Consider the following 21052-nt stretch of genomic DNA (forward strand, 5'->3'; position numbering starts at 1 on the left):
CAAAAACAACTTGATGAAGAAACATGCACCCCTGGGTCTGAAGATACCAATGGGCTGAGGAGAGCTATATTCAACCTTTATTGCATTAAGACCCTGACAATCAGTGCAGGGACAAAGACGTCTGTCATTTCTATCTTCCAAAAAGAGCTCTGGGGCTGCAGGGGGCTAGACGGATGAAACCTCGGACCAAAGTTTCCCTCACATAATCCTCCATGGCCTCAGTCTCAGCAAGTGGCATGGGAAATTCATGACTATGAGGGGATGCGGCGCCTGGTAGCATTCCCGCTCTCTGTGTGGATGTAATGTGGTGGGGCGACTGTTACTCCTAAATCCCCAATTTGCTAGTTTTAAAGTTGTACATTCAAATGGCAAATAAAGATGCCCACTACAGAATTAGTTGAAGAGAATAGCTGGTCCCATCCTTTGTTGCGTGTTAAAGATAACATGCGTAAGGGACATCAACTGGAGAAAGTGTGAGGGGTACACAAGAGTTTAATTTTTCATCCACTTTTGAGGGGGGCGATTATATAATTCCCCCCCTTTTTTTTTCCCATATTGATCTTTGAAGTTTCCACCATTATGTCCAACTTATACATTATTTACCATCATGCAATTTGTTATTCAATACCTATACGAGTTGGAGCTCAGTACCATTCCAGTTCAAGAGAAGACTTCTCTTTTTTTAAAAGAGAATTTTACATGAAGAGTCTTACATGAAGACTTCAGATGCTAGATCGGGTGGTTTTTCTGCACCATCCTGTACCTGGTGGAGAGATGATGGGCCGGACACGTGTGCGGAGAAGAGTGAGATTTATTATGGGCAAATCCAAAATCAGAGTCGTTATAACAGTGCAGGGTCATAGAGCCTATACGGAGCGTACGAGGGTACATTATCAAACGAACAAAACACACGAAGGCAAACAGGGGAAGCAGGCTATAATAGAGGCTAGGGAACACGAAGGCACGGATTACAAACTTAAACACATACATATACGGGCTTTCGGAAACATTCACCAAACACAGAAACGCAACCATTCAAATAAACATAAATGGATTCAAAGAAACATGTAAACGCAATGAAGTAAACAACCACAATGAACAGCCAAGACATAGGGAACAAGACAGGGTTTAAATACATGAACTAAACGAGGGGCATAAACTATGGCATCGAATTAAAATACACAAGACAGGGAAACCACGAAATACAGAAGCTGGGAGGGACTAACCATGACAGGGCCTTACACAGAAGCCTGCAGAGGGCTCTACAGAGGCTCTGTATACAGGATTTTTTTAAAGGATACAGAATCTCTGTGATCCTTTATGTTTTATGTTATTAAAATAACTAATAACAATGTTTAAACCTCTTTTTCCTGTAAATACACTGTTTTTAGAGAACACCTCGGTGAGGTCTTTGTACTCAAGTGGGATAAGACGATCACTAGAGGTGTCAAGGCTTTCAATGGTGATGAAACAGGGGAAACAATAGAGACTCGTGGGGGGGATAAAAGATCCTCCGTCGACTCATGCAAAACTGGGATTGTGGCTATGCAGCCAGGTGTAGCCTAGGACAATGGGACTGCTAGTGGTGTGGGTGATAAGGAATTCTATGGACTCTGCAGCGGCAGAGATCCGTGGTTATAGGAGTGTTGTTGGTGTGCTACACTACCTTGACTGTCCCCATGGGTTTTCATGTCCAGACCTTGTAGTGCTAAAGGAGGTGAATCCTGATGAAGCTCTTCAGTTGGAGGGCAAACAACTCAGCCATGAAATTCCCAGGAGCTCCTGAGACAATTAATGCTAAAAAATAAGGCCCTAGGTGACCAACGTTTCCAAATGTTACAGAAACTATGCAGCATCTATTCTCAAGGTAATCACCTAGGCTTTCTGGGGTGTAGACTCGGATGGGTCTTGAACAATTTAATAGCCTGTGCTGTCTACTACTGTCCTAGCAGACAGTAGTTTAGTTCTGCTACTGGGCTATGAGGAATGGGCTTGATCTTAATTCCTGATGGGGGGACTTCTAGCCTGTGATGAAGTTTGACAACCTAGTGAAGGCTGGAATGGTGTGATTCAAATGATGTTGTTTTGCCCATTGTTTCCCGTCCCTGGCTTTTGATGCCAAAGGCGGAGATAGTTAGACTTTCTAGTTCATGGTTAGACTTTCTAATTCATGAAATGGAAGCAAAGATTAGCAAAATAAGCAATGTGATTGTGATGTTTAAGCAGAAACGAGGCTCGAGATAGTTTAGGCTGAGCTATTAAGCGTTAGTCATTTGTCATTATCCAGCAGTCTGAGTGACGATATTATTTATAGTAATCTCACACATCTTTTTCTTATTTTTACATTCATGTTCGCATCATTAGTGTCAAAAATGACACATTCACCCATGAATTTCATTTCATGGTTGCACAATCTATTACGAAAGCACAATACTCAAAACTGATTCTCACCTAACCTTAATGATCAGTTTTACAAATGAAGTCACTTCTGTCATGAGCTTCTCACTAAGTTGTTTACTACTCTTGGTAGTTTGGTCCTCCTGTGGTCCTGTTTTAGTCAGTCCTGAGTGGGAACCTAAAAAGATAATTCCAACTCAAGATTCAGTAATCATAAGAAGAAAGCAGAATGTAGTGTTATTAAATTACTATTGCAGCATTAAACTATTAGTATAGCTATAAGGTTTCAGCATTTTGTAGCAATGTTTTTTTAGGAAAGTCATTTTATTCATATGGCCATAAACAATTCATCATTCACAGTTGTGCAAAGCCAGTGTGTGTCAAGATTGAATTGCCATCAAACGTTATCATTTTCACTGTGCCATTCGCATAACTAAATGGAGCCCCAGAGACATGTTCTTAGATGCTCTCGCAGCCTAATGAAAGACATTAGTAGATTTTTATTTGTTTTTATCACAAATTTAGCAACATCCATTGTCAACATCTGAAGCATGAAAAATTCTGTTTGAAAAAATATCTGTGGCATGTGTAAAAAGAAAACATTTAATACATCAAACGGCTATATCATGTTTATTTGTTCTTTTATCAAAGGAAAAATAATCACTGAAGGTACAGATAGTGTCTTGAAGAGAAGAAAAAACAAAACATGGTACTGGCAACCATTTGGCCTTCACCACATTTTATTGATTCGGTTATGCAATCTCCAGCATGTGGAGGTAAACAGCACTATTGCGGTGGGGTGAAAAACGCATCAGCTGATATGTTTGTAGGCCACAAACTCTTTTACTTGGCCACAAAAAGCAGCGGAGCTCAGCGAAGTCACTCAGGGTTCTGTAAGTGGAAACTCCAGAGCTGGTAAGCTATTCATTCTCTGTTGTAGGATTTAAATATGCTTAAAATCTATGTATATAGTTGGCTTAAGCACAGAGGGGATAAGTCTGAAGCTCCCTGTTCAAACATACTTGATTCAGTTCAGCGGTTAATTATCATGGCATCCATGAGCTGCGATGGAAACGCCAGAATGGAGAGAACTGGATGGTGCCAGAGCACACTGAGACCGGGACACGGAAACGCTGGGACAACCTAACGCTGCCTTGCTGGTTCATGAGCCATAGTTTCTTGCGCAATTTACCTTTTAGATACTCCGTTCTCGATTTTATTTTGGTACTTCCGTTTTTTTTCCTGACTCCATCCCATGATGCTAATGATGAGGTTGTCATTCCAGCGTTAACTCTGGCCACATATCGCTCCCTCATTCTACAGACAGGCCCCCCTCCTCCACAACACCTCCACTATATGGTCTATTCTCTACCGAGAAACAAAGACCGATCATCCAAACCTGGGGTTCATACTTCAGAGCCCTTCATTTCTCATTTATGACTCACAGCCACCTGAAGGATTGTAAAAATAATGCTCTGCCTGCCAGAAACACACGCACCGCCGCAGCATTTTAATAACAGCTAATGCTCTGTCATCCATTTTTCATGTCGCACCTATTCACTCGCACTGGGCACACGACAAAAACCCAAATGACCCGAGGCGAGACAGAATATAAGCGCTGCATGAGTAATGAAATAACGACCGAACGTACGTAAAGGTGCGCAGCCGCTGCCTGACTTTTGTTTGTGGAAGTTGCGACTCTGACGCCGTCAAAACCGTGTCGGTGCCGCGCGCGACGGAGCGGACGTGTCGTAATTGCTCAAAGCATTGTTTGCGCGCGACACGACAGACACACGCGGCAGCTCCCGCAGGAACTAACGAGGTTTTAATGGAAGGGTTTGAAGCGCATGGCACGGGGCCACGACCGAGATTCAACGCTGGATGAGCCTTGGTGGAATACGGGGGTTGGGGCTTTGAGAAAGTTTCTGTTTGGACTACTGAGATGTGTGCGGAATTAAGAAGTGTGTGCACCTCTTTGTATCGAAAAGAAACAGGCTACATGGCCATTGATATGCTGACCTTCTGAGAAATAAAATGAAGCGTGTTTTCTTGCTTTTAGTAGAAAAGCTATGCCAGGGGTTCTCAGATGTACAAACGTTTAAGTTTCCTCACTTTCATAGTGAACAAGATCAGTAAACTGGCGTTTCTAATGTAATCTTTTACCATGCAGTTCATTCACTGCTGCCCTGAATCGGCTAGCTATATTTGGAATACAAGAGATCTGGAAGTGAAATGAATGATCTGTGGAAAGGTAATACATTAAGAGTAATACTATGACATGTAACTAAGTCTTATAGAGGAAGGTCGTCTATTGCCTAAATAGTGGCAACTGGACAAGTTAGCCTGAATGGACATGCTGAATGCATCTGGTACAGGGACATCTGTAGGACCACACAGACATTTATCCCCACTTCTAAAAATATGATCACTTGTAGCATTATAACTTTATAGACACATAGTTTTAGGAGGCAGTGGAATCCTAAATAGGAATTTTTAATTACAAATATACAGCAACATTGCACTCATAACAGCCTTGATTTGTAGCAGAAATATCTGATGAAATAGAGACAGTTTTTATCCAGTGGCATCAGAGCACAAATGGGTTTTTTTGCATCCTTTGTTTTTATCTGGTGTTCATTTGTAATATTATCATTCTTTACAGCTATACAGCTATTTTGCACATTTATGTTATCTGTATAGTCTACTGTAGTTTTATACTACTGCGTTATGTTAAACCAACAATATGAATGGCCAATTAATAAATAGTAACGTTAATAATCTGGTTGATCTGGAGCAACACCCTTCATTTCCATCATTTTCATTCACTCTAAATGCATGTTTCTGGAGAGGTTACTAACCTATAAGACAAGTTTAATCCCAGTAAGCAAAGCCATACGCACCTGACTGCTACATGTTCTGTTCAGTAAAAGGTTCCAGTCTCAGACACACTTGCCTGTGCGAGCACTCTTGGGGAACGCTTTCCCACCATTTTAAAACTCTCGGCCGCAGGACGTATGGCCGGATGAGCTTAACAGCCTTAGTAACCTGCTTTTGACGCGCTTAAATTCTCTCTTCGTCTTATTTTGATAAGTGCTTGATTTGTTGTCAGCACAAGAAATTATGTCAGCCTTTGCTTGCAGATAATATGGGCCACCTCAGATCTATGTGACTGACCAATGATTGGGGCAGCACACGTGGCAAGAGGCTGTGATGCTTAATGTAATAGCCAAGACATGGCAATGTTCAGAGTGAATTTCTATGCATTTACCATGTGTGTGTGTTTGTGTGTGTGTGTGTGGAGGGGGGCACTGTAACTGCCCCTCCAGCCTGCATCACCTCGGTGACACACACTCATTATCCAAAAGATAGAGAGAAGAAAACCTCATGAATTTATATGACGTTCCACTGAGAATCGGTGCGGTAATACTGAGGTATGCTGAGGCAGGGCCTTGGTGCCGGAGCTTTATAAGTTCATCGAAAGCTAGTGAGGTGTAAAATGGGCTCTCGAGATTGCCCAAACACACTTGTGTCTCAACCTAAGTCTGCAAAGCTGCTGTGTAATTATTGAGAGTCATATGCACCGAGGGACTCCCCCCCCCCCCCCCCCCCGAACATTTGTGCTCTGCATCACAATTCATTATGCATAAGCCGAGACTAGGTGTTCACTCCGGTGCTGACACTAAACAAATTTAATGTCCGTTCTGTTGGCGCCGATCCATGCTGGAGACACATACATGCTAGCTGAAGATTTGATCAATCAGTCTTACATGTCCAGTGTGATATTATGTAGAGCATAGTTTGTTTGACCAGGTCTTTTCTTCTTTTCAACCTTTGCTGGTAAGGTAGTAGCATCTGCATGTGTATTTATGCTGCAAGATGAAAATATGTGAGAGAGGGGTAAAAGAATATCGCATGAAAACTCATTTACCAGTTAATTATTATACATGATCTATAATCTAACACGTCAGTGCAATGTACCTACAGCATAATTATCCAGTCGTCTAGCACAATGTTCCAAATTATAGCCTGTCACGTCCTTTCAATCCATTATTGAAAACAGTGCCACCCACTGGAGGATCAGAATCACTCAGCGTCCCCCTTTTGCTTTTAACTAAGAACAGATTGATTGTAATGTGCCTTAGTGTCCCCCACCAGTTTTAGTGTAGGACTTGACACTTGGGAGAAGTGACGAGACAGACGTGGGTCTATGGAAGGAGAAATCCAAGCCCGTCCTGCCGGGGTTTCCCCGCTTCTGCCTGCCCACCATGAAGACACACGTAAGCGGAGCTCAGCAAATCATACCCCACTTCCTTCATCTCAGGAAGTCCAAGGACTCAGCATCTGCCTCAGTGATAATCATTCGCCAGCGAAATGGTTTGAGTCTGCAAACAAATGGATGCTTCCTTCCACATCTACAGACTGTCATTAGCTTGCATGAATAGTCACGGAGAATAGTAATGTAGTGTAATGAGGGTCTGATTATTCCAGGGAGTGTTTTGTTCTACAGACGCAATTCTCTCTTCTGAGAGCCAACTCCAATCAGTATTCCCGAGAGCTACAAAACAAATCTATTGCTCTGTATCGTTAGACTACACTGCCGGTACAGTACACGATAAGCTACTGTTGCGCTCCTAAAGAAAGATTTTTGGCTGACTCCGTTTCCATTATGTGCATGTAATATTGTCTACATGTTTGACCCTTAGCTGCTCTCTAACCAGTGTGCAAATCCATTTAACCTGATCTAGAGATGGGGGTTTTTTTTCAGACTTGTAGCAGTTGTTCCCAGTCTATCAACTATCCAGACCTGTGCCTATCTCCAAAATGGAAGATGCTATCCCTCTTCACGTGCTGAATTCCTGTTTAGGACACATCAATTCTCCCATTTACACTGCGGAAAATGGCTGTAATGCACAACACCTTTGCTTGCTTGCAGTCAGTGAATTAATTTTCTGAACCTGCAGCAAACAGAATTTTTTGCATTTGGACAGTGCTGAAATTCCAGCTTTCGCTGAATTCATTTGCATTGTTTCCTGTCTTCTCTGCTTTGGCTTTGTTATATCGAATTGCTGTGCTTCGCTTGCTAGCACAAATGACAGGTGATCCTGGATCTGGATGCTGAGAGAATGTTCCGCGCGGGGGAATCGGGAGTCCATCTGGCCCTCTCTCGGCGGACGTGTGCAGGCGGCTCTTCCTCCGTGGAGGAGCGAGCCGCGCAACAAGCGCCGATAATTAAGATTCAGCGGCAAGCTCCTCTGCCACTTTCAATTGGCACCAACATGGCAGCCGTGTAATAAGTCAGCAGTGCTGGGTTCAGCCAAGACACAGACGGATACCAGGGAAGATCGTGTCTCATCGGGTGTTCTTATGTGTACTTATGAGCAGCGCTAATCCAATTCTGAGCGACGATGGTGGGAGAGGGGGGTCTCCCTCGCCGGCCACGTGTGGCGATGTGTGGAGCGTGCATGCGTGCATGCGTGCATGCGTGCATTTGCATGCACCTTGCATGCACCCAGCCTCTCCTGCGTGCTTTTTCTCAATTGAACCTTCTGTGTTGGCCCGCAGTGCCATTCCAGCTCTCTGGTGCTTTGAACCGAGCGCTTGCCAAAGTAAAAGATTCCCCCCCCACTCCACCCACTGCTGGCTTTTGCCATTCCACCCAGGGACCCAGTGGAGGCGGGGTGGGGGGGTTATGAGAGGATCTCACACGTAGCTGCCTACGCGCAAACCTCGCTTCAGGTCTCCCAAGACTAGCGATGCTTTAAAGGATCCTGTGGCACTACCTACGGTCCCAATGCCGGCATACCCAGAAACGTTCACAGGAGCCTAGCAAGCCCCCGCCCAGCCTAGCCCGCGCTCCGTGTTTATGTTTCACATGGTTGCTAAGGGTAGCTCTCCGGGCTGGATGCATTCTGTTGCACAGGAGAATATACAGTTGAAAGGACAGTACAGACTTATGAATATGTAACAGGTACTGCACCTGTCTTGAAAAGAAGATGAACATTATATTCAGTGCCTGTAGTTACTTGAAGGAAACTGATAGGATCGTCTCCTACATACTAACTGCGTCTTATTTCAGGGTCATTGCGTCTGTGCTATTACCATTCTGATCATTAATGTTAGGGGGGTCGTTTTTCCACACGCTTAGGTGTGATCAGCGGAAATGGGCCTGTGATTCCTGAGATTTGTAACCTGTCGTCTCCTGATTCGAACTTGTCCAGCATTAAGCCGAGATCGAACAGCCCTCCGCTCACACACGCACTCTGTCATTGCTTATACCTCCTGACTGAAGCTTCCCATCTCAGTTCTGTTCTACATATTTTTCTTCTATACAGGAATGGCAACTCTTGACACCTGTACTATAGGTGTGACTGTTAACAGTACGGCACTACACTCTTATGGAGATACGAAACCTTTGAAAAGTTCTTTCCCATAAATATGCTCAAACATATATATTTTAAAACATAGACAGCTGTGTCTTATTTTAGGGGAGTTGCTGCTACCATCTGTGTGTCTCCTCGCTGTCTTCTCCATTGAACCACTTTCAAACAGGTTCTGACTCTCTGCATTGCATGTACTGTGTGGTAAGATATCTATAGCAACACATCCTTCTTGAGGTAGCAGGGCTGACAACGTGTCTTCCGAAGGCTTCATTTTTCAGTGTTTTCGTGTTGTGTTAGAAGGCCTCCAACCGCTGGCCACCTCCCCCTGTGCCTGGGTGAGGCGTTGGGGTGGAGGGGTGGGGTGTCACATGATGCGACACGGAAGGGACCAAGTGATCAAACGTATGTGCTGACACGAACCGCAGCTCCATTGTCGGGAGGCATTGCTTTTTAACACCGGGCGTGAATGGACAATTAACCAACTGTTTCAGCGGATTGTTTCATAGCAACCGGCGCTCATTAGGACCCTCATTGTCAGGTGCTATATTCAGCACGCTCCCCCTGGGCTGGGTAGCGACAGCTCGCGTAAGACATCTAACCGATGGGAGAAGGCAAAGAGGATAATGTGAAAGGGGAAAGTAATCGCATGGAAATTTGTTGTTTCCAAGGCAGCTGTATGTTACCTAATGCAGAGTCTATATGCAGTATAGCCACCCTCCATGCACTGTAAATGTATGTGGATGTTTAATATGAATGAACGGAGCAGCCCTAAACAGAATGGTGAGCCCAAACGGAGTGCCTGGTTCTCTAGCTGTCCCCGGGAGAGCAGAGGAGGCAGGTTGCCGTTACTGTTGGTGCAGCTTCTGCCAAAGGTGAGTCCAATTAGACCAGGCCGAAGCCCTGTGCTCAGAGAGCGAGCGGACGGCAGAGGGGACAGGCAGGCTGGCTCACGCGCTCAGCTCACGCGTTCGGCTCACGTGGGCTTTGTCATTTTGCTTTGCCTATTGCTTCACGTTAATAACAATGCCACTTTCACAAAGACCTTGCAGACCGTGTGCTGCGTCAAAAACCCAAGGCTCGGTTCATGATTCATACCACGAAACCACAGCAGTAAAGCAGGATCCGGTCTGTATGATAAACTACACTGACTGAATACGAACAGAAAGATAATATGGCACTTCATTTGCAGACTTCTCGTATGTTGAGCCAGTTCTATGTGATTTTTGGTTCATCTTAACTCATTAACTCATCAATATCACTGTTTTTGCTGATGTATAGGTAGTGTCCCCGCTTATTTTACATCAGTCGGAACAGAAGAATCAGTACCAGGCCTCTTCACAACCCATTTCTCTGTCATAGTTTAGCGCCTTCGCCCACTTGAGCGACGTGTTAAGCAGTTGCTATAGATATCTCACCACACAGTGTAGGCAATGCACGCTGTCTGAAAGAGTGTGAAAGTCATGCACTGGATGAGAGAAGGGAGGACCAGGAGGAGGTGACGGAGGGGAGGTGAGGAAGAGCCCCGCTTGTCTCGTGGTCCGCTCATCATCGTCGAGCCTACGTCTAATGAGGCGTTCCACGATAGCTGCTGCATTGACCGCCCCACGGTTACGGAGCTGACAAAGGCCTGCGTGACGGATCCTCCTCCGGGCAACATTATCTCTGAAGCTTTGCCTTGTCTGCGTCTTATTCGGAGCTTTCTGGTGAATCGGAGAAATTGAATACACAACTGACAAATACAGAAGAAATCTGCTGACAAGGAGCCATTTGTTAAGTGTCCTTCACAATGCAAATCATAGTAAAATTATTTTAAAAACTACCCCCAAAAAAGCAAAAATAGTGTAAAAGGGGATTCGATTCATCTCTCTTCCTTGAGGAATATTATTATTGGATGGCTCACACTCATGGAACTTGTCTGTTGTCACAATGCTGACTGACTCGAGTGCTACCCACGGACATGTGAAGGTGTCAGACAGGCGAAGGTGTGAAACTGACATGGGTGGAGCTGTAGTGAGCATGGAAAGGTCAAGAGGTCATCCTTCCAAAAGAATATGCTTCTCCGATTATCTATTTTTGCAGAAACTTAATTAGGTGCTACAATGTAAGCTTTTGCAGCTGCTGAACTACTGATCTGTTGTTTTTTTTAAGTGTTATTATTATTTTTCCAGGTAATTCTCACTTGAACACACAACTCTGTGAATGCTTGCATATCGGTTATTTGCACAGTTGCAATGTACGTGCGCTCTCCCTTCACGTCGTAGTCCATTAAACAGACGCACCGCTGCACTTTTGGCGTTTCTTTAGCCTGCAGCACTTTAAAAATCGGCTGCACACACTTGCACGACCAGAAGGAAACCAGAAGGCTCTTCTTAGTGCGCTTCAGTCTGTAGGATGTCCCTCCGCGTCTGGCATCTTTCCCTTTAAGAGGGAATAATTCCCCCATCCCGGCCGAGATCGGCCAAATTCCCAATCGGTCTTTCCCGTTAACCTCGCTTGGTTTCCCCGTTATCGTTCAGGCTTGAGGCCGATGGCTAAGCCGCCGGACGGTACTGTACGGGGCGTGACTTCGTCGCGTCGCGGAAAGGGAGAGAGGCGGAGAGAGCCCGGGACAGAGCGGGTGGGGGGTGGGGGGTGGGGGTGGGCAAGAGAGAAGAGGTGGGGGCGCCGATGACATCACCCTCCCGCTTCCCGAGCGCGGCCAGCTGTGGCTCCTCCGACCGGGACTAAGGAGCAGGCGCTGCGATAACCGCACGCACCGAGCGTCCGACGCTGTCGGGGGGATTTTAAAACCTTTTCTTTACCGCCGGAGCCGCGCTCCTCGGATCTGCCGCGCCAAACACGGGATTATCATTTCTTTATTTGAAATTTTAGCGTGAAGATGTGAGGGTTTTACGCGCATGAAGGAAAGCAAAAAAGGATCACGGTCATTAAAAAAAAAGGTAAGAGCGAGTATGTAACGGATTGGAGAGGGCGGAAATAAATAAGAAATAAAAGTGCTGCTTGTTTTGATGTTTGTTTTTAACTGTGGAAAAAACTGTTGGAATATTTTTGCGACTGTCACTCCACCAGTTTAGGCGGTGGTGTGCAGACGCGTTTAAACGCAGGCTGCCGCACGCCTGGCTTTGCTTTCTAATCGGTCAGGACTTTGTCAAGGTTGCGGGCTGGTTTGCATCAGTCTCAGTCCGTGGCACATTGGGAAGCGATGCTATTACCCACTCGGTGGCTTGGGATAATGTTTTGATGTGCCTGGTGCCAAACCCCACCACGAGTAGATCTGAACTGCTAGTCCTGGTTCTACCCGCCCGCCGTTAAGTACGCAAATGTTGCATATAGGCAACAACGTGCGCGTTTTCCGTGTAATTATTTAGTTAGGAACCGTTATGCTGCGGATGGAGAAAATGCTCTTCTCTGTTTGTTAAATGTCAGCTTTGAACACGCAGGTGCTGGCTTTGGCGTGGCAGTGTTGAATTTGGGAGCTGAACGGGATTGTCTCGGTTTGATCTTACGCCTGGAAGCGTTTCGGTTTGCCATGCCCTCCACAACTCAAATCTCCCATTTTTATGTTAACACTGACATTTATGAAATGGACGCAATAAGGACCCCATTCCTAACGGTAATTTTCGACGGTCCAGAACTTTACGGGCGTCTTCAAGCTGTGCGCAAATGATCCCGGCAAGTCTCGGGAAGCCTTATTGCTACGGTGTAACGGGGCTTGAACCGTACAGTCGGCGGAAAGAACAGAACAGTTCGGCGATTTCTTCCCGCTAGATGCGTGTCAATGACCTGCCAGGTAACGCTCTGTGCATTTAAGCTTCACAGCAAAGGTCCGAAATTTACGCGGCGAGTATGCGACGCATAGCGCCAAACGAATAACGAATTTTTATAGGCTGCCAGCTTTGGGTAAGGCACCTGTTCAAGACGATATTTCGAGCCTTTTCGCTAGACAAACCGCAAGTGTCCGATTCTTTTACTTGGGCTGTAAGTTTTGGTTGAAATTAAATCTTTGAAAATGAAACAAATGCAATATTTTGCTAGATGGCTGGTTATAATTTGTAATCGACAGATTACAGAGCACTTTAAAAGGAGTGTCCATGATGCCAGACTCCCGTTTGTCTGTTATTCCAGATCTACCCAATATATTGTTTCCTATTAATCCGTCAATTAATCGGATTTCCGAGATTAATACAACTACTGGACGTGTCTTTTGGATTTGTCGGCTCTGCTGCGCGGTATGATGCTTCGTGGGTGCATCAAATGGCTCGGAGCATGCAGGGTTTCGAGAGCTAGCCCGGTGAGGAAAGGAAAAGCTTTCGCGTGCCCAAGTTCTGGACCGTTGGGCGATGTCCGACGGTTTGATCGTTGAAGACCTTACGTTACGTGAGCAGGACGGTGTTCACCGTTTTCAATCGCTCGTCGCATGCGAAGGATGAGATCTTTCGGTACCCTGGATATGTTTTTTAAAAACAGTTCTTTTCGGGCTTGAAGACAAAGTATTTGAGATAACAATCGCTTCATGAGAAGCTACGTTTTGTAAACGGGTTTTTTTTTTTTTGCGTCTTTGCTGAAGAAGTTGGCACCACGCCTTCGTTCTCTTTGGTCCAAGCATCAGTTTGTGTTGTGTTAATCAATCAAGCGTGTTAACGTGTGTACTGCACGACTGGCCAATAGTTCAGAACGCCGTTTGCTTTTTCATCGCCAGTGTCTGGTTGCATTTCGTTTGCTGATTATCACACATAAGCGCAAGGACGCACGAAAGCAAGCGCGCCAATGCGCGCGCGGACGCACACACACACGCACACACACACACACACACACACACACACAATGCATGTGTGTGAGAGAGAAAGGGAGACAGTTCGTTTTCTAACACTATTTGTGGGTTATTTAGAGTGACTTGAATATTATTATCACTATATAATGCATTCGGCAAAACGCAACCTCAGGTACAGAAAGGCTTTTGTCCCTCGTAATTTTTCAAATAAAAACGACATTTTTCCTCAAGAAATCCTCGTGGAGACATACCAAACTTTTGGTTCCCACAAATAGCTAAATACACACACACACACACACACACACACACACACACACACACACACACACACACACACACACACACACACACGAACGCACGCACGCACGCACAAGTACCGGATTTAAAATCAAAGCAACATCTATTCCTGTTTTTATTGCGTTACTGTATGGTTTTGGGGCTGTCAGTACTACAGGCTTTACGTTTTATTCCTTTTACAGTCTTAGAGAGCTGTTTAGTTTAATTTCAGACCATTCCATGGTGTTTGCTTTCGTGCGCTGTCAGTCAGTTTTGTATTTAGTTAGCCTGGCGAGTAAATCAACCTAATTCGCTTTTCATTTCTCTCCAGTCCTGTGCGTAAATGCCGTATTCCAAACGCAGTTCCATGTCTTGCTTCAAATGGTAATTACATTACGCCACCCCCACCACACTCCTGTAGGAGGCGTACGCCACACCATCGCTACATCAACGGTTATCTAACAACGAACTCGAGTAGCTCATCAGTTCCTTTAAAAGAAAGTCTAATTAAGTGGCAGAACGGCATGATGGTGTTGTCATGAAAACACTCCAGACTGCTTAAGCAACGCCGCTGCAGAGACGGAGACTCTCAAAGCCGGTAGCTTTGCTTTAATTCAGACGAACGTCGGTAAGAGGCCTGCATTTGGGTCCATGCCATAATTAAGCTGTTTGCCAAGACTACATGAAATTAACGTGTAACACTTCACCAGCTTATTAATAAACTTTTTAAATAATGGTTTCACCTTCTAAGATGACAGGGAGAACATAGCTCTAATTTGTCCAATAAATTTGAACTTCCTAATCCAAAGGTTGTAGTGGGGTACGCTTGTACATGTAAAGGTGATACCTGAGGACACCTGAGCCTCTATGTGTGTTGTGGTTGCCACATGAAACACAACGTCTCAGGCTGCTTATGCATCTAAGTCACAATCCTGGCACCTGTAAGCATATTTTTAGATCAGATTCCATTTTATTTGTACTGATTCTTTAACTCGTTATAAGTTGTTTCTTTTCCAGCTTCCATTTAGTTCATTTCTTAGGGATGATATATGCATAAACAACATATTTAAAGCTTTCAAATGTGACTTTGAATGCCTGCAGTGAACTGTGGGCTCCGCTGAGTTTAGGTTCAGTCTGAGAATGTTTGGGAACATTCTGTGATGCTATTTTGTTGATTGTAAACACAACGCTGCCCCTTTAATAACGGAAACCCATCTAACCTTTTCCCATTTGCACAGAGTTGGCCAGACATGTTGGATACATGCTGAGGCCAGAGGCAATCAGGTTAGTATCACTTTGAACAGTCGTGGTGTGCCTTAGAGTTTGCGTGCCACCCTCAGGCTAGTGCACATCCTTAGAAGTGCGCATTCCTAGAAGTGCACTACATGGAAGGTGAAATCTACTGAGACCTCAGACTGTGCTGGAAGGAGAGAGTGGTTTTCATTAGCTGCCCAGGAGCGGCACACACCAAGAGTGGACAGGCTGTTAAAAGTAAGCGTAATGATGTGGAAAAGAAGAGTTTCCCATCTACCCCCCCCCCCCCCACACACACACACACACACACACACACACACACAGTGTATAGGACAGATGCACAGGCATCGGGGCCCCTGACCCATCTAATCTGACTCTATTTGCTATCATGTCTTTCTCGTACCTGCACCATGGCTCTTTGACGCATGTATTTCCATTTATTTGTTTTTGAGTCCTAAACATCAAGCCCAATAATTAGCTCCTGTACACCTGTTGTATACACGGGACAAACTTTACAACTGAACACTTTGCATTACAGCACAGCGGGTACAATGTGTCTGCACCATCTATGCCATTACAGTGTAATATACTGAGGTACAGTTCTTTGTCTTCCATTATGGAAGTGAAATATAAGTGTGACAAGCATGTTATGATATATTTAATTACGCTACAGCAATGGTGTTGTAATGTAAAGTGTTGACAAAAAATATGTGAAATTTGAAAATTTTATCCAATCTTTCTCCAATTAATCTGTTGGTAATTTCCATGTCATGCGACGTAGACACACTGCAGTCACGGGGACGGCACATGTCTGAATGAATAAGAGGAGGGAGCAGAAGGATGCAGGAAGCAGTTATCTCAGGGAAAGTTTGTGCGATGACGTGTCACCGATGGCACAGATTCTCAGTGCTGTGCCAAAAGCAAGGCGAGCTGTAGCCTGCAGACGACGTTTCCGTCCCCCGCCAATGAAATCTCCTGCAGAAATGCACAGGGATGAAGGCGCTACCGTGCGGGGAAGCAGCGCGGTGCGATGGCGTCGCCGTGTTGAGTATCTGTCGGTAATTATTGTCAGCGAATTCATTAGTGAAATTAAATGAATTTGAGTAGTAGACAAAAGATGACTTGAGAGAACGGACAGATGCCATGAAGGAGGATGTCATCTCAGCGCATCCTCACGTGGTGCGCTTGCGACTCCGAGGTAAAGGTCGCGGGAGCAGGTCAGAGGCAGAGAGTGAAATATGAGACGAAATCTCACACCGTCTCCCGCTACATTTAAGACAGAGCTGCGCAACAGAGAGCCTGCCGGGAGGGGTCGCGGCCCGCAGCCGTTGGGGTCAGAATGCCGAAGGTTACTTCTCGTCACAACAGCCCAGTGGGCGTCCCCGGCAGGCTCACACCCTGGGACGTCTCCCAGGGTTAATGTGTTTGGACAACAACAGAGGACGATGTTTTCTTTTGTTCCCGGTTCCCTTGGGTCACTTTCAGTGGCGTGCCTTCATGTCCCAACATAACGGGCATGAATGATTCATCTTTTGTCTTCGCTCTCCTTGTGTATTATGCAGCGTAAGGGGAGCGACGGAGGCCTTCCCACGCACGTGCCGTGAAGACTCGGGAGGCGGGTTGGGCGGAGGAGCAGCGTCGGTTAGGAGGGCGCTGGGTGGGGCAGCGTTGGATGCAGGCTTATCGGGTGGAGGAGGAGAGCTGGATGGGGCGGGGTTAGATGGAGGAAGATTGGACGGATGAGCGTTGGGCGGAGGCGGGTTGGGAGGAGCAGGTTATCGGACGGAGGAGGGTTGGATGGGGGAGTGCTGGGTGGAGGAGGGTTGGATTCTGGAGGATGAGGACTCGGGCTAATGAAACCCGCTCAGGAGAACAGCCTCTTCTCATGGCCTCTCTACACGGCACCTGTGCTGTGGACAGGGAGGTGAATAGGCAGGGGAGGAGAAACCTCTGCCCAGATGAAGAGGTGACAGCGAGGAGTGAACGGGGTCAGCGCTATGAGCCATGGCCGCCATTATTGATTACAGGGGTTGTATCTCTGGAGCTGTAGTTCACTGAAACATGGCCCATATTTCGTGCAGTAATCGTTTTTCTCTTACACATCCGGTTAGGTATCATAGCAGGCGTTTTGAATAAAAGCAACATTTTCCCTAACTATCCCATCTACTATCAGCTCATTCATTATCCAGCACCTCAGGAATCTCCCTTCCTGGACGTCAGTTTTGGCTTCTTCTTAATTACACTGACTTCCCTGCCAGTGCAGGGTATTCATTCTGCTATTTTTTAGTTCCCTTGTACATGTGGAGTGAACCTGCTGTACAGACCCTAACCCACCCAGAGTTCAAAAGAATACAAAGGTTTTACAAAACAACACCAGGCACTAAAACCCTTCCTAGCCCTAAGCTTAATCACTTGCATTTCTTATTTATTCAAATGCAATTTCAAATGCAACACAGCGCAAAGCCATACTAAATTTCACCCAACTTTACAGTTCTTAAGTATCTCTACAGACACACCATTTAAAAGGAAAAAAGGCAACAAAACGTCTCAGACGGATTCTTCATTTTTGACCCTCTCCATTTCTCACCTATTATCTTTATCTTTAATTCCCGTCTGTCTTTAGCTTCCTGTTTCTCCACTGGTCTTAACTTTTTTTTCCCCTTCGTTCCAATCTACTGGCTTTAACCGCACACACGTGTGGCTAAGAGAAGAAGACGAATCTGATCTGGAAGAGCTGAGCGATCGGCACCACCCTGCTAGACCTCTCTGGATTTATAGTTTGTCCACCCGCATTGATTGTAGGATCTTGGTAATTGTTTTTTGCATGAGCCTGATTAGGGAACTGTGTTCCATGCACGGTGGTGGGAAAAGTGTTTTCAGCTGCATACAAAAGTGTGTTGAAGAAAGCGGAATGGTAGGAAGGGTAAGGAAAGCAATGTTGTGTGGGCTAACACCACCTCCATTTCACTTACAGCTTCTGCCGAGGTGCAGTTTTTTATCAGCAGGGCTTATAATTGTACTGCGCATGAATGAGTTTAAAACAGCAGGTTTCATCGCTGTGAATGTGTGCGTGTGTACATGCGTGCGTACGTGCATGTGTGCGCGCGCGCGTGTGTGTGCGCGTGTGTGTCGGCTCAGATGAGGAAGCCGTTTCCGTGGAATCTGAGGAACTTGGCTGGGTATCGAATCCGCGGCTCATGGCCCTTTGAGAGAGAGTTCTCAGGTGCAGTGCTTCCTGTGCATGCACTATGGAAGCTCGGTGATAGGCGGAGACCCGACGAAGACCCTGGTTTGCCAAGACATGCAGCGTTCCTAAAGACCACTGGCTTTGTCAGCCTTTCACATCATCAGTCTGACACTTTTGGCCTTTTCGGTCAGTAACCCAACAGTTTCTACCCAAATTGCCCACAATGCCTGTACTTCACACACTTGACTGTGCGTGGTGTATTTTAGGAAGCATCCCGTTGCCTCTCATTAACCTCTGTGTGGGCTTTTCTGCTGCTTCTCCTCTTCTAGCATTTTCTTCGGGCCATTTAGCAAAGCAGCTCTTTTACTCCGCGTTACTGAAGTTGTTAGTGTTTTTGCTTGGTTAACTGATTGGATTTTTGCCAAGCAGCTTCCACGCATGCAGAGCAAGGAGAAAGAGAGAGAGATGGAGATGGTGGTGGGGCAACTGTGGGGAGAGAGAGAGCGAGAGAGCGAGAGAGAGAGAGAGAGAGAGAGAGAGAGAGAGCGAGAGAGAGAGCGAGAGAGAGAGAGCGAGAGAGAGCGAGAGAGAGAGAGAGAGAGAGAGAGAGGTGCTGCAGAGATGAGGCGTGTTTAAAAGGTAATGCGTTTGCGCAGCTGCGTTGTCATGCGTGTCGTCATGTGACAAAGCCCCCCGGGGTTGTTCGGTACCCCAGGCCGAGTGCTCGCAGGCAGGAGCAGGGCGTGTTTAATTCATACCCTGCAATCCTGCACTTCTCGCTGTGTGTGGAAGGGCACGCGGGGTCGGCTGCAGTCCGTGGGCGGTGACAGGAGTCTTCATCATCCGCCCTTGCCGTTCGCGCCGCGGAGCCGCTCGGGTGGGTCTGTCGTTTGGATGAAGCCGCGCGAGTGTCGAGGACTTCTGACTGCGCCCTTTACGACAGACAATGGCTGTTCATCCTGCATGCAGTTATTGTGTAATAGCGACATTCTTGCCTGGGGAGGGAAGGCTGTTTTGCAGCCGGGGAGTAAATCCCTGACTCAGTTCTACCGGTCCAGGGATCGCCACTGACTCCTGGGGTCAGTGTATGGACCGCGCTGGGGTCTTACCCATCAACCACCAGGCTTCCCCGCGCGTGTGTGAATGCGCTCTGTAACCTTTCCCATCTCCCTCTTCTCTCAGATGCTTCTCATCTCTCTGCCCCCGAGGACTCCATCACCCATCATGCATTAGCATTTCCCCTTTCCCAGGCCTCCTGCCCAGTAGGATACTGACCCTAGGACACGTGGAGGTGAAACACTGTCTCTTCAGAACTCCCTGCAAGGATGGTGTCCAATATATAAAGTAACACTAAGCTTAGTCTTAATTACTGTCTGGATGAGGACTCCCTCAGTACAAAGTACTCTTTGTCTCCGAAAAAACAGCCTGTTAAAGTGGCACAGTGTCAGGTAGTAAACAGCTTATCAGTATTTGCTTTTCCCGTTTTTCACACAATTTAACTCTAACAACCTCATTAACAGGAGAATCTAATTATTCTATAATTAATTAGATGAGCTCACTCAGAATGAAATGTGAACAGATAAAATGTTTGGGGTTTTTTTTCCCAGAGAGGCAGGAGGTTAAATGTGGACACAAAAAGACTCCAGGGTGGTGAACTGTAGCGCCACTGGTATGGTTGCTTGGTGACCAGCCTGAACTGATGGAAAAATTCATAAAACGATTTCAAAAAAATGTTTTGTTGGATTTCACTGAAGTCGGAATAAAGGCCATGCAACATGTGTAGGCCTGGTCTTAACCATTCATAACATTTCATATGAGTTCATGTGAATTCAGGGCGAGTTAATCGCCCTGATTTATTGAGCCTCTCTCCCGTAGGCGCTCGCCCGCCGCACAACTTTCAGCGTACTATTCTCGCTCCTGAAGTGCCATTATCAACATCAGACAGCCTGTTTAATATGCATGAGAATGTGCTGAATATGCAGCTATCCCAAGGAATATGCAAAAATGAGTAGGGATGTCCTTGGCACATGAGGCAGGTGCTTTTCTTCCCTGCAAAAAAAAAAAAAGAAAAAAAAAGTGATGTTTGCAAACTAGATCCTGAACTGGATCCTCTGGCCACTTCACAGGAAACTAATGCACACTAGTGGTTACGTTTAATAACTATCTAATGAACAAAAAGTCAATAAACCATGATATCAAACAGATTTCAATGTTAGGGTCAAGATTAGTGTTTAGGTTAGATAAATAATAAATTCCAGACCTATATAACACGACTTTTTTTTCTTCCAGTCTTACCGTCTTATTGTGTCGCGCTTGTGCGTTATTATCTTGTTATGTATCCTGTCTTTCGGCTTTTGTGCATCTCTGATCGCGCGTAACAAGCGCCCACAAATAGTGATCGTGCGTTTCGGTGTCGCTGTAAATCGAAGACCTGTTAGCGCGTGCCGTATATCTGCGTGCTGTCACGAGCCCGCCTCCCTGGCCGTCCTTTTGGCAGAGTAATGGATGGGACGCGACGACGTGCTTTTCTTTGCGCTGCTCCCACTCCTGGTTCTGCACTCACCGTCTCGTTCCTTTGTGACAAATTTGGCCTAATTTACGGTCGCGTATAAAAGTTGCGAGGCGATCCATTCCTAGCCTTCCCGCGCGTGATGCGCTTCTGCCTCGGTCAGACGCGCGCCCGTACATCAAGCCAACCTCCACGGCTCTTAACCTCTTCCTCCGCCATCACGGATGCCCCCCCACACACACACCCCCCAGCGAGCCAAACGGTGATTCACGGCCATT

The 21052-nt window shown here is 46.1% G+C and overlaps 1 protein-coding gene across 13 annotated transcripts in view; it reads left to right on the forward strand.

Annotated features, from left to right (window-relative positions):
* The first annotated feature begins 11478 nt into the window (after window positions 1–11478).
* The window catches only part of ptprsa (protein tyrosine phosphatase receptor type Sa), a 165720-nt gene continuing 156146 nt past the window's right edge, over window positions 11479–21052 (forward strand). For 7 of the 13 annotated variants that reach the window (XM_081708287.1, XM_081708294.1, XM_081708289.1 and 4 more), the window contains exon 1: window positions 11480–11716. Coding sequence is in view for 1 of the 13 variants with exons in the window: in XM_081708293.1 (XP_081564419.1) it covers window positions 11675–11716 (42 nt within the window). In the remaining 12 variants the exon portion in view is untranslated. Of the gene's footprint in view, window positions 11717–21052 lie in introns of all 13 variants that reach the window. The other 6 variants (XM_081708290.1, XM_081708292.1, XM_081708296.1 and 3 more) reach the window with 2 other exon arrangements.

This window comes from Electrophorus electricus, chromosome 26 (assembly GCF_041902795.1).
Source record: "Electrophorus electricus isolate QZ-2024a chromosome 26, ASM4190279v1, whole genome shotgun sequence".
In the NCBI taxonomy this organism is placed as follows: Eukaryota; Metazoa; Chordata; class Actinopteri; order Gymnotiformes; family Gymnotidae; genus Electrophorus; species Electrophorus electricus.